This window comes from Penicillium maclennaniae, assembly GCF_028827695.1.
Source record: "Penicillium maclennaniae strain IBT 15551 chromosome Unknown utg000001l:1.0-3280838.0:1.0-3283122.0, whole genome shotgun sequence".
In the NCBI taxonomy this organism is placed as follows: domain Eukaryota; kingdom Fungi; phylum Ascomycota; class Eurotiomycetes; order Eurotiales; family Aspergillaceae; genus Penicillium; species Penicillium maclennaniae.
Genome location: NW_026623213.1, coordinates 2,809,300 through 2,822,533, shown reverse-complemented (window position 1 = coordinate 2,822,533; position 13,234 = coordinate 2,809,300). Strand labels below are relative to the sequence as shown.

Sequence of the window (13,234 nt, the reverse complement as noted above, 5' to 3'; positions counted from 1 at the left end):
AACTGGCCAGGACATTCCTCCAGTACTGTGTCAGCCGTTACCGCTCAATTGTTCCTGGTCCCTTCGAACGCAAGTCAAGCTCAAAAGAGAACACTGAAGCACTCAGAAACAAGAATTGGGGATACACTCGACAAGGATTTGCCCTTATGCGGATCTGGTGTCTTGTGTATTGGGTACACAATGAAAACTTCTGCGAAGTTATATGGGGACAATAGCCTTCACGTATCATTATCGAGTCGCAGTAACGCAGAGTCCATATGTATTCCATTTTGGACTTTACAAGAGTGCCAATGCCCTTGATGTGCTTTCGACCAATATGGTGACCCATGTAGAGGTGGGACGTGCTCTGATATACATCCAATTATGACAACCGCTTGATGATACCCAACTGTTTTGCTACACAGTGGAACTTGCTGGAGATATATGAAAAAGAATATGATTCACCCGATTGACAAAGACTTCTCCGTCAAGGCGCTAGAAGACAGATCGCTGGACTGTTGAGCCCGTGTTATCCCACTTTATCACCAATTGTGTGTCACCGTTTCTTGAATTTATTCTCTTGTTTTGTTTTTTTCTTGTTTTTGGTTTCCCCGAAGTCTGTCAGATCCCTTAGGGGTCTCCAGGGGTCCAACCCCAGAACTCCACCACACCATTGACCCCCCCGATTAAATGCAGGTGTACACGCAAGCCCCAGGCAAGTGCCAAGCTCTGGCCCGGCGGCAACGCCAATGACGGCTCAAAAGCTTGCTGCGATGATGTCAGGGCCCCTTACCGCATCGGGTAAGTGATTGACAGTCCCGAAATAGTCACGGCTTTGGGATCTTTTCATACAAGCTTTCATTGTTCGAACTACACGGTTTACTGTAAGAGCATCAAACTATGAGTGGGTCTGAAGCACCTATCATCTATCCTCAAAATATTATGATGCTCAAGTCGTCCATCTTCGAAGACCCAAGGATTAGCTCCAGCATACGGTTGACACCGACCCATATTTCCGAAATTTATGTCCGAGATTATGCGCAAATGTAGTCGCTGGGTTGAGTGGACACATCCACTCGGCCCCCGACTATGGTCTCGAAGTCCAATGCAAGACAAATTATAATCCAACGTACTTTTACAAGACTTGAGAACGAGTTGACGAGGCAGAACAATTAAGTCGGAGCTCTCCTGACGATCTTCGCGATTTGGACTTGACGTGATCGCACCGCCCCCGAAAATCATCTATACGGGTCACAGCAAGGCTCCACTGCACCAAGCAACACGAGCCGCCTACGTGGGGCAATACAGAACCTTCTTGTAACTGGGACAGGTCGTTGCCCTTCTGCTCCACTTTTCTCAGGGAGAATCAGGGTGTGCGCATCTTAATTTCCAGTCGTAGAGTGACATAATGTTGAGATTCTTTTCTCCAACTCCCTCCTCTTGACAGTTCAATGATTGCGACGGTCGCTCTGCAGCGCCTCTCTTCTACGTGACATCTTCGAATCCTTTGATACGCCGCAGACTTGGCTTAACTCCACCTAGCAATGCGGTTTAGCACACAGTCAATATGGACTGTCCTCGTGCACCTGCTGGCGTTTGTCCTACAGGCGAATGCTATTGATGTGGACATCAGTTCGGAGGGTATGTGATGCAATATCTCGGACTTTTGTTCCGCAAGCCCATATGCTAATGATATCGTCACCAGCATCATTGAAAAGCGCTGCTAGCGAAGCGACCTATGGCGCGTTCAAATGGTATTACGGAAATGAGACCGGCCAAATTCCCGGGGCGTTCCCCGACAAGTGGTGGGAAGGATCACAGCTATTCGCTGCCGCTCTCAACTACTGGCATCTGACCGGAGACACCACCTATAACGAGGAAGTGAGCCTGGGATTACAATGGCAAGGCGGCGACAAAGGAGACTACATGCCCAGCAACTATAGCAGTTATCTGGTAAAGGTCACGAACGGACAATAGAATGCCTCAACTAATCATGATAGGGAAATGACGATCAAATGTTCTGGGGCTTGGCCGCCATGAGCGCCGCCGAGATGAAATTCCCCGATCGCAGTTCCGGATATTCGTGGCTATCCCTCGCGCAGGGTGTCTTCAATACTCAGAAGGCAAGATGGGATATGACTTCGTGTGGTGGCGGACTGCGCTGGCAAATCTTCGTCTATCAGGCTGGATACCTGATGAAGAACGCGGTCTCGAACGGCGGATTTTTCCAGCTCGCTGCGCGACTGGCCCGATACACCGACAACGATGAATACCTGACCTGGGCGGAAAAAATCTGGGATTGGTCCGTTTCCTCGCCATTGGTGAACAATCAGACGTGGAATGTGGCAGATTCTACACAATGTGCCAACAACTGCGGCGACTCCGGCAACGTACAATGGACGTACAACTACGGCACGTACCTGATGGGCGCCGCTTACATGTACAACTACGTGAGTTTCATGAATTGCATCTCCCAAACACACGAAAAATCAACTCACAAGCATAGACGAGCGATCAAAAATGGCTCGACGCCACAAATGGCCTCTTACAAAAGATGTCGACAACATTTTTTCCCCACGGAAACATCATCGAAGATATCACCTGCGAACCGCGCGAAATTTGCAACAACAACGAAATCCTATTCAAAGGCATAACGTCCCAATGGCTCGGTTACGTGGCACTCCTGGTCCCCTCAACCGCTGATACTATCTGGCCCAAGCTTCAATCCTCCGGCACAGCCGCCGGCGCCTCCTGCACAGGACAAAACAACAACACTTGTGGTGTGCGCTGGTACCAGTCAAATTATGACGGGTGGACAGGCATGGAAGAGCAGATCAGTGCTAGTCAGGTGTTTAGTGCGAACTTGTTGAAGTATGGGAATGGTGTTGGACCTGTGACCTCGAAAACGGGTGGTAATAGCAAGAGTGATCCGAATGCGGGCGAGGGTACCACTGATAATAAGCCGACTTATAAGCCTATTACCGGAGGTGATAAGGCTGGGGCTTCAATTCTGACGATTGGGTTTGTTGGAGGTTGGATTGGGATTATAGTTTTCATGTTTCTTGGGGCTTGAGATACCCAATGGGTTCTGCATTTTTCTTCATTGTGCATATATAGGATCATATTGATTTTGGCGTAAGTTGAACATTTGAAGAACTTTCTTTCTGAACCAACGGTCGCTTCTCATTGGTGATACAATAAATCGCAAGATACTAAGTATAAAATGAGACCATCGTCAAGTATAGCTAGAACATGAGTGTCATTCTCACGATTCTCAACAAGCAGCCATGACCCATCCCGTTGGCGTGTTCGAAGCCACTTGGAAAGGTCTCTGTGGAAACGAAGGAGTCTCAAGACACAGAGATAAGACGATGTAGAAAGATGTCAAAGAAGAGTCAAAGAAACCTTTCGGAGGTGTCTTGAGACTTCGGCCGAGCTATTTGTGAATGGCAGCTTGTCTCAGTATGCCTAAGCGGAGCGGAATCAACTACAGTACTCGGCTGGGTGGTGGGGTTGGTTAGGCAAGGAGGATCGAAGGATCCCGCTTAATAACACTGCAGATCTACATAGAAAGCACCCATTTGGCCCGCAAATCGACTTGGAATTGAAAACATTCCCTTCGAGCTGAATCCCCGATGCCCCTCAAAGTTGTTGTCGTCGGCGCTGGCCTAGCAGGTCTGGGTGCAGCCATTGCACTGAACCGCTCGGGACATGAAGTCCAAGTGGGTCTATCAAGCCTAAACAACGACCTGACCTCCTTCTAATCTATTGCAGGTGATTGAACAATCGGGCTTCCTGAATGAAGTCGGCGCCGCCATCCACGTCGCACCTAATGCTACTCGCATCTTGCGTGAGTGGGGCTGCGACTTTGAGAAGCTTCAGCCAGTCTTCTGTACGAAGGTCCAGCTCTGGACTTCTGCTGGTGACTACATTTCGACTCCTGTAGTGAGTAAATTTGGGAAGGGGTGGTGAATACCAGACTGACGTGTTCCAGGTAACCAAGAATGTACAAGAGCGTCTCGGTATAACCGATGAATTCCTTCTCACCCACCGGGTGGACCTACATAATACTTTACGAGATACAGCGGCGAAGGAGGTCGACGGCAGGCGCGTCGATATCCGACTGTCGTCTCGTGTTGTTTCAGTGGTTCGTTTTGCGGAATGAGTTGAAATGATCCCTTACTGACTTGTACCAGGATGCAGAAGCGGGGCAAGTCACTGTGGAGGACGGAAGTGTTTATACAGGCGATCTGATTATAGGTGCCGATGGAATACACGTAAGACAAGTTGCGCATTCACTCTGGATATCTTCTCACATTTCTTCCAGTCTCGATCTGTACGATGCATCACCGGCGACGAAGAGCGGAAGGACAACACCGGTCAAAACTGTTATCGGTTTTTGGTGCCCGTCTCCAAGATGCAGGCTAATCCTCTGACTGCATCTCTGTTGCAGAGGACCGGTCTAGACGGCATGCATGGGTTTATATCTGACGACCGGCGACTGGTATTTTACCCGTGTCGTCGCGGAGAACTGCTCAATGCCGCGGGAATTTATCCCTCAGGCTCAGGGACGGCGGCAAAAGACTCATCCTGGTTAAACTCGGCTGGTCAGGATGCGCTTCTCGAAACGTTCGAGTCGTTCAGTCCCGAACTTAGAGAAATGTGTCGCATTGCAGAAGACGTGAAAGTGTGGAGTTTGGGATCTCGAAAGCCGCCAAGGACATTTGTGAAGGGTAAACTTGCCCTTGCTGGCGACGCGGCGCATCCCACCCTACCACGTAAGACACCATTTATCCCTCTCTTCTCTCGTATTAATTTGAACGGTTTCTGACCCTCAACACAGACCAAGGCCAGGGCGGCGCACAATCATTGGAAGATGCAGCCGCACTAGGTGCATTATTCACATCGGACATTACGCCTGAGCAGGTTCCTGAACGCTTAAAGTTATATAACCAAGTCCGTTATGATCACTCCGTGACTGTCATGATGATGTCGAAGCTTCCGGATAATCGCCGGGCAGAGATGTTGGATGAACTACGCTCATATGTCCCCGCAGCTGAGCTTCCGCAAGACATGTTCTCGTTCACGTGGAATTCATACCCGGGCCGAGAGGCTCAGCGGGCTTTAAAGCCGGATTCAATGGTCTAGATGCCGGCTTGTGGGGAACACTTGATATACCGGGCAGATCGCTTAAGATGGAGTGAGCTGTCATTGTATTTTCATTGAACGGACCCGATCGAGTCATTCAGCGTGTCTTCTCTCAGAAGGTATAACACTTCTAGGCAAAGCACAGATGCTTTTCCCAGGTGAACTTTTGGAAATTTGAAGTTACCGTGGTCAGCTAGCTTCATGGAGTGTAGGGCGCGGCCCTCACACAGCCTCACTCTTCTTTTCTTTTCTTTTTTTCCCTTTTATCCACCTTGTCTTAGTCAGAACACGGAATCAAAGTCATTCTAGGCTAGATCAAACTCCTAGCTGCAGATATCTAGGCGTCCAAAAAAGGCGAGGCGGGACCCGCTTTTCGCCCCACCATGACGCCCGGGAAATGGACATGATAGATGATAGTCGGCAACGTATGAACAGTTCAACCAGCCTCGACCATCGCAGCCCATTTTAATGCCGAGACTATGTTCTCTCCTGAACTTGAAGAGAAAGGGGAGAAATGATTCGCGAATTAAAAGCCCAAAGAAACCAGTACCAAGCCTCAGCCGCAACGGTCCCTGGTGGGTTCAACGTGAGACGCGATCATGCGAAACACATGCGAGACTGATCCTCGGCACCAAAGACCTCGAATGTTTGCCAAGTAGCTTTAGACTGTAGAAATTCTTCAATTTAGGATACCTTATGTACTAGCCCTCTCAGATCTACCAGAATCTTTACTAAATAGAGGTTTGTCCTGAAAATTGAAATGCACAAGATCTGCGTCCAGGGATGCTTGCGGAAAGACCTTCCGCTCGCACATGGGCTCTGATAAACATGCGGGGTAAGTCCGGCAGTGATGTTGGGTAGACCGGTGCACTGATGGTGCAAGTGCTTAGCACAAGTCGCTAGACGCATGTCAGCACTTCGACTAGGATGCAGAGCACTGGCACCATCCAGGGATACTTCACATGTCACAGATTGGCGCCGGCCTCTGGGTACTAAAGATTTTTGGATCAATTCTAGATCTCTAGGAGAGATCGAATTCTCATCTCGGTATTTCAAGATCATGACATCGTCGCCCCGCGGTGTCACCTCGGTCTACCAAATGCGGGGAAAACCTTCCGCGACTGGGGCAGCGCAAGAGACCAATGAATTTCATCCAAGATACTGACGCGTCAGTAGCTAGTTTCAGGCCAGCCCTTTAGGTTTGTGCGCTTCGAGTACTGTGTGCCAGCCTTGTTCCCCCGCACGGTGGAAGGGACGTCGCCACGGTTTACGGCTGCGTTGCACGGATGAAACAAATGTACAAATAGCTCCAAGTTCCCACTCGTTCATTCTCTGTTCGCGTAAGAGCTACATACACACCCTTTTTTTCTCAACAATCATGGCCGAGCAGAATGGTGCCACGGGCCAGTCGCCCACATGTTCTATCGCAGAGTTTTCGAGCACAACGTTCGACTACATTATCTGCGGAGGCGGGACTGCTGGGTTGGCTATTGCAGCTCGTCTGACTGAGAACCCCGAGGTGACGGTAGGTGTTGTCGAGGCGGGAAAATACCGTATTGGAGACCCCTTGGTGGACATGCCTGGGGGACTATTCCACTTGTTGGAAAATCCCGAGTATGACTGGTGCATGTACTCGGAACCACAGGTAAGCACACTCTTAAGGCTATCACTTGAAATGCCTGACAAGAGTATTGTAGGAAGGGAATAATGGGCTTGTCCATCATATTCCTCGCGGCAAGTTGCTCGGCGGGTCCAGTGGCATCAACTACATGATGTACGTACGTGGCAGCACGCAGGATTACAATGATTGGGCCGAACTGGCCGGAGACGAAGGCTGGTCAGCAGAAATCATGCAGCATTATATGCGTAAACACCAGGTATGCCAAAAGAAAAATCGCTTTTGCACAAGCTCTCGCTAATCGCGAAGCTTCAAGACGCTCGAGCCGATTGACCCCTCGATCAAAGATACCTCCACGATGCCTTTCGTCGGGGAGTTCCACGGCACCAGTGGTCCGGTTCGCACAAGCTTCAACGACACTATTATGCCAATCGAGAATGATATTATCAAAGCCTGCGACGAAGTCACAGACACCCCACAGAAACCACTTGACCCGTGGAGCGGAGATCACATTGGCTTCTACAACACCCTGGGCTCGATCTGCCGCACTGGGCCCAACAAGGGCAAGCGCAGTTATGCGGCCCGAGGATACTACGAGGCTAATCGGGCCAACCGACCGAATCTCAACGTCCTTTGCAGCACGCTGGTAAACAAGGTCAACCTCACGGGCAACAAGGCCACTGGTGTCAACATCTCTCATGAAGGCCAGGAGTACAATGTTGCCGCCAAGCGCGAGGTCATTGTCTGCGGAGGCACTCTCAAGTCACCGCAGATCCTCGAATTGTCTGGCATCGGAGACCCAGCCGTTCTTGAAGCTGCTGGTGTTGAATGCAAGATCGCAAACCCAGCCGTCGGTGCCAACCTGCAAGACCACCAGATGACATTCGCCGTCTACGAAATGACGCCCGGTACTATTACCCTGGACACACTCCACCAAGTGCCCGAGGCAATGCAAAATGCATTGAAGCAATACACCGAGTCTGGCAGCGGCCCACTCTCCTGTACGTCAACAATGCAAGGCTTCTTCCTGCGAAGAAAGTCATGTCCCCTGAAGAGCTCGACAAAGTCATCCAAAGCATCCGCGAGGTCAAGCCGACTAGTGCATTCCACGAGAAACAACTCGCCCAAATCATCGCCCACCTTCAGAGCGATATTTCAGCCAACATTCAAATGGTGCTCGTCCCAGCAACAGCGGATGTCACCGGAATCGAACACCAAAGCCATGTCTTCCCGCCCCGGCCGGCCGACCAACCCGCCGGCCTGACATTCGCCCTATGTCTCCAGTACCCGGTCGCTCGAGGCTGGGTACACATTACAAGCTCCGGTAAGGAACCCCCCACCGAACCCACCAAGATAACCTCAGAGAAACATTAACACTCTAATGTATTTAGACCCCACCAAACCACCCGCAATTCAACCAAATTACGGCGGCCACGATGCAGACGTGACAGTTCTCAGTGCCGCCTTCCGCTGGACAGACAAGGTCTCCCAATCCTCACACGTCAAGTCCTCAATTATCCGGCGATCATACCCCGAGCCATCGTTGGATCTCCAGGATCTTGAGAATGGAAAGCAAGCCGTTCACGACGTAATTTTGGGCGAGTACCATATTTGCGGCTCTGTGGCGATGGGTGATGCCCTCGACTCTCGGTTACGGGTCAAAGGCGTGGAGAGACTCCGAGTCGCTGATGCATCGGTGTTCCCGAATAATGTGAGTGGCAATATTGTAAGTAGTGTCTATGCGGTAGCGGAGAAGGCGGCGGATATGATCAAGGAGGATTGGGATTTCGCGCCACTGAAGGAGGCCATGGCTTAGGGTCCTGGGTACATTTGGGTCCTGTAGTGTTCTTTTTTTTTCTCATCTTTCTTTGATCTACGCAATCTCAAGGCTACATGATCCTTATTAGAATCTTTGAAAGTCCAAAACTACATGGGTGGTGCTTTTTGTTGTTGAGCAGGTATTTCCCACTTTTTTTTTCAATTTTTTTGGATATGTCACTTCCATTCGGATATGTCACTTCCAACCCTTGGAAATGCATGTCAGACACTCCATCTCATTGGGTAAATAGTGAGTGGATATATTCCTATCAGTTAGAAAGTTGTCCCGGGGAGCACGACTCGGAATTGCCGTGTGGAGCATGGCAATTGAGTCATTTGGCGGCGGCCCCACAATACAATAGAGGGAGAATGTACAGTAGTCGATTTAGGCTGCCCGATACGGCAGGAGGTAGCGTGAGCACTAAAAAGAAAAACCCTGTTAAATTTAGGATTAGGACGAACTATGGAGTCTCAGGATTTATAAACAATCGGCATGCCGATTAAGTTGAGTTCAGGGGGCCGGGATCCGTAAAAAAAAAAAAAACTTTCGAAGCTTAGGGAAAAAAAAAATGCTTGTGCGCACATCGGGGCCGGGCCATAATTAGTACGGAAGCACCCAGACCCAAACTCCACAGACGGATGGGGGGCGGACAGATTCCGTCAGGTTCTGCGGGTCTCATGGGGGTTGTTACCCGGGGGTTTGTTTCAGGCCCAATGACCGTGTATGGATTTCTGCGCCTGGGTCAGAGTGGCCGTACCCTCCAAGAGGCAGTGTTGATCCGTCACTGATTTTCTAATGTTCGACCGACAGGGCTGAGATGCAGGCTTGAAGAAGCTTAAAATGCATTGGACCGGCTAGGAGCGATATGACAGGTCCAAGTTACCAGAGATCTTCAGATCTGGTGCGCCTCGTAGAAAAAAAAAAGTCTGTCTTCGGTCGTATTTACCCGCGGTGTTGGGCTTAACACGTTTCTAACCGTGGGTGGTCTCATTGGTGCTAACTAGTGTCAAGTCTAATTGCTAGCCGATTTTGAGGACCCGTCGGAATATGGTGTGGCGGCATGTAGAGACGGAAGTGCTGCGGTCCTATCTACTCTGTACGATGAGTCGACATGTATTGAGTCCCTCCGACAATTATCCAGGTAAAATCTCGAGTGTCTTAATGTATATCTACAAATCCGAGTGGGCGTGGGAAAGCCATCACGTAATCCGCTCGAAAACAGACTCATGGCAATCGGAGCTGGGTCACATGACCGCTATCACGGTAGCAAATTAATGGCGCACGTGTATCGACTGCGGTCGAGCTGTACCGCCGTTTCCCAATCAGGACTAGCGCCACACCTTTAGCGCTGCTCGTCTCGACCTCGCCCGTCATCGGGCGGGGATTGGCCCTTTGTAGCTCTCGCCGTTTCTCGCCGTCCAGACCTTCTTGAATTACCGACGGGAAAAAAAAAATCTGAGGTCATTTACTCTCTTTGCACTCATAAAAGCTGCACCCAGCCCAGCTCGCGCCACTCTCTCCCTAACCTCCTCAACCTCAATTCACCGCCGTCATGTCCAGCCAACCTCTCCTCCAAACCGCTCCTGGTATGTTATCGGGAAATCCTCCCCCCCCCTCTCCCCCCCCTTCCCTCCCTCCCTCAAGTCCGACGCGACCTATTCATTCCCTTCCAAGTCGATGAAGACAGCTAACAGCCAGCCAGGCAAGCGCATTGCCCTTCCCACCCGCGTGGAGCCCAAGGTCTTCTTCGCGAATGAGCGAACCTTCCTCTCATGGCTGAACTTCACCGTCATCCTCGGTGGTCTCGCCGTTGGCCTGCTCAACTTCGGTGATCGTATTGGTCGTATCTCCGCCGCACTCTTCACCATCATCGCGATGGCAGCCATGATTTACGCCGTGGTCACGTTCCACTGGCGCGCACAAAGCATCCGTCGCCGCGGGCAAAGCGGCTTCGACGACCGCTTCGGTCCTACTATTCTGGCCATTGCGCTTCTTTCTGCCGTGGTGGTCAACTTCGTTCTGCGCATGCAGGACTCTGAGCTGAACTAAAATCCCGCCATGTGAATTCCAATGTTCACCATCCTCCCCCCATTTCCCTCGGATGGCTCTCAAGTTGGCGTTTTGGGTTTGGTTCTTCATTTTTTTCTTCAGAGTTTTTCGTCAATTTGCCAAATTCCCAAGATCATTTATTTTCCACATCTTTGACCAATTTGGTTGTGTGTACATGGCTCCATTTTTCTGGGCCTCGGCGTCGGTTGGAATTTTTTTTTCTCTTTTCGCGTTCTCTGAATGTTCTATGTCCATTTCCACAATTCTACCATGTGTCCATACGTCAAGTGAAGCGTTTATGTTTTGCAACTGTGATGTGGTCGATTGTCGAGCTGTACTGAAGTTGCTGACCCGTTCGAGCCTTCGCTCCGGGAACTAGCGCTCGCTCCTAATGACCTTATCGCTTCTTACATTTCGGATATCTGCAGATATCATGCACTGAATGAACAAAAAAAACAAAGTCTATACCAAGTCATCCTTATCAAACGTCCTGAAGTTTTACCTACAGTAATCCATCACATCGACCATCCCATCCGTATACCCTGCATCAATAAACTTCTCATAACTCCAATAGTCTGCCTTGTCTCCCTTGTCACCACTCCCGCAACAGTCGCATTACTGATGAACTTGGCATTCCAATACGAGCTCCCATGCGTAAACTGAGCAAACGCAGACGTACCCGCCTTAAGATTCTTCCCCCGCAACGCCAAGTCATTCTCCAGTCCAGCCTCAATAGCCCACTCGCCCACAAAGGTGGGAAACTTGCCATCGCCTTTACTCGCCTTTGCATCAGCGCAGATAAAAGTCGGCAAGTTCTCCGAAGTCGAATTATCATATTGAAAATAATAATGATGCAAATCAAAGACGAGATTGCTAGTCTTTTCGAAATGCGGAGACCAGTACGTCTCAGGCTTGAAACTGCCCTGGAACATGACGGGGATATTGGGATTCACGCGTTCGACATGGTCGAGAACGGCATGGATATACTTCAACAGCCACTTTGCCCGTGCTCGCTCAATGCATCGGGGGTACCGAAATCAGCAAAGTCGTGGTTATCGGCTGGCTCATTGATCGGTTCAATAGAATAACTCTCTGGATGGCCAGAGGTTTGCACAAAGTCAATTAGCGCGTCAACGGCTTGCAGGGAGTATTCGAGGTTTGTCTCATTCCACCACCATCCCCAATGGCCGACGGCTTCGCCGATATCGAGACCGTTCGTCCCGCCTGGAAGGGAATGGATATCGATGACGATGTGCATCTCGTGTTTCTCGATGGCGTAGGTTGCGATACGGTGCAGGTGGTCTTGCTGCTTACCGCGGTAAAGACCTGAGCCGGGGACATGGATCCACGCAGCGTAGGTGGTTGGGATTCGGAGCATGGTTATCCCTGCAGCGGCGAGGGTGTCGATGTCTGATGTGGTGATGAATGTTGAGTAGCGGGTTTCAAAGACCGAGGCGCATTTTGAGCCTAGGTTCTCGCACATGTGCCATTCGTCGGCGGCACCGTGGGAGTATTTGTTCCACCAGGGGACGTCGATTGTTGACTCTTGTTCGAGCCAGCCGCCTAGATTGACGCCGCGGGCATGAAAGGTGTGCCAGTCAACATAGTGGGATTTGGACTTGGGCTTAGACTGAGTCTTGAGCGGAGAACTGGTGACAGTTGCTAGGGTTGCTAGGAGGGTGATGAGGGTGAGGGTGAGGGAGCGCATGGTTGCAGTGGTGCCTGTGCGGCGTGATATGTTTTGAGATATTGTAGGGATGGCCTTTGGCGGCCTGGGGATTTATACATTTTCAAAAAGCAAGCCCAAGGAATGTGTAACAGCGAAGCCGGTAGAGCAGCCGGCTGAATATCGGTTCAAACCCCCTTTGGTCGAAGACTATCCTTCCCCATGTTCTCCGCGATTGTGGAGGCACTCGGATAAGCCTAAATGACCCCTGTGCCTGGAAGGGTATACGAGCCGAGGTCTCCAAAGCCAAAAGGGACAATGTCCGGTGGGTGGTGAGCCGTTGTGAGCAAATGTGGGTGAAAGTAGACATGATCAACGGCTCAGTGGTGGGTGATTTGCTCGGACTTTCCAGGTCGTCAGGGTAGATCCGACTCTCGTCATTCCGGGCTGCTGGTAGTGCCGTAGAAAGTCGGGATGTCCGACGAGAGACCTGATTATATTTTAGAGTGCGGTCCGAGCAAGTGAGCTTTTAGAACCTATTGACCTGATATTGACCACTACTCAAATAGAAGTATATGTACACATCCCGATTGGGTCCCCAGGCACCCACACACGTGCACGATAGATCGGAAGAAGGGTTCACATCCCCGGATATCGATAGTTCCGAGACCCAGACAGGCTTAGTCCGCAAGGGCCCGGAACAAGGGACAAGTCGGGATGAGTACCATAGAACGGGGTCCAAATCTCGCAAGTCTGGCGATTCGACCCGATTCTATGGGATTCGAACGACCAGATCGCCCTAAGCTAGAGCGTTTGGCGGGATTGATGCATCACAAGGGCTCCAGGGCGCTCTGGCCGATACTCTTATGAGCTGTGATTTGACTGTTCATCCCCGGCTCACCACAGATCACAGACCATAGACCCTATTATTCATTGGGCCGAGCAAACCCAAATC

The 13,234-nt window shown here is 50.6% G+C and overlaps 6 protein-coding genes across 6 annotated transcripts; 4 read left to right on the top strand and 2 right to left on the bottom strand.

The window, feature by feature from the left end:
• Nucleotides 1-1,523: 1,523 nt before the first annotated feature.
• Nucleotides 1,524-3,052, top strand: N7477_001079 (glycoside hydrolase family 76 protein; the record flags this gene model as incomplete). The annotated part of the gene is made up of 4 exons (XM_056962742.1): nucleotides 1,524-1,620; nucleotides 1,685-1,932; nucleotides 1,980-2,429; nucleotides 2,486-3,052. 4 exons carry the CDS (start codon nucleotides 1,524-1,526, stop codon nucleotides 3,050-3,052), a joined length of 1,362 nt encoding a protein of 453 aa, XP_056827745.1.
• Nucleotides 3,053-3,614: 562 nt separating this feature from the next.
• N7477_001078 (putative salicylate hydroxylase) lies at nucleotides 3,615-5,127 on the top strand (the record flags this gene model as incomplete). The annotated part of the gene is made up of 6 exons (XM_056962741.1): nucleotides 3,615-3,701; nucleotides 3,754-3,924; nucleotides 3,974-4,126; nucleotides 4,176-4,256; nucleotides 4,307-4,757; nucleotides 4,823-5,127. The coding sequence occupies 6 exons, from the start codon at nucleotides 3,615-3,617 to the stop codon at nucleotides 5,125-5,127; spliced, it is 1,248 nt and encodes a 415-aa protein (XP_056827744.1).
• Nucleotides 5,128-6,505: 1,378 nt separating this feature from the next.
• Nucleotides 6,506-8,561, top strand: N7477_001077 (GMC family oxidoreductase; the record flags this gene model as incomplete). Its single annotated transcript, XM_056962740.1, has 5 exons — nucleotides 6,506-6,772; nucleotides 6,825-7,004; nucleotides 7,062-7,746; nucleotides 7,785-8,069; nucleotides 8,137-8,561. 5 exons carry the CDS (start codon nucleotides 6,506-6,508, stop codon nucleotides 8,559-8,561), a joined length of 1,842 nt encoding a protein of 613 aa, XP_056827743.1.
• Nucleotides 8,562-10,116: 1,555 nt separating this feature from the next.
• Nucleotides 10,117-10,613, top strand: N7477_001076 (putative vacuolar transporter chaperon Vtc1; the record flags this gene model as incomplete). Its single annotated transcript, XM_056962739.1, has 2 exons — nucleotides 10,117-10,150; nucleotides 10,267-10,613. The coding sequence occupies 2 exons, from the start codon at nucleotides 10,117-10,119 to the stop codon at nucleotides 10,611-10,613; spliced, it is 381 nt and encodes a 126-aa protein (XP_056827742.1).
• Nucleotides 10,614-11,228: 615 nt separating this feature from the next.
• On the bottom strand, nucleotides 11,229-11,545 carry N7477_001075 (uncharacterized protein; the record flags this gene model as incomplete). Its single annotated transcript, XM_056962738.1, has 2 exons — nucleotides 11,229-11,272; nucleotides 11,293-11,545. 2 exons carry the CDS (start codon nucleotides 11,543-11,545, stop codon nucleotides 11,229-11,231), a joined length of 297 nt encoding a protein of 98 aa, XP_056827741.1.
• Nucleotides 11,546-11,601: 56 nt separating this feature from the next.
• Nucleotides 11,602-12,321, bottom strand: N7477_001074 (uncharacterized protein; the record flags this gene model as incomplete). The annotated part of the gene is made up of 1 exon (XM_056962737.1): nucleotides 11,602-12,321. One exon carries the CDS (start codon nucleotides 12,319-12,321, stop codon nucleotides 11,602-11,604), a length of 720 nt encoding a protein of 239 aa, XP_056827740.1.
• Nucleotides 12,322-13,234: the final 913 nt, after the last annotated feature.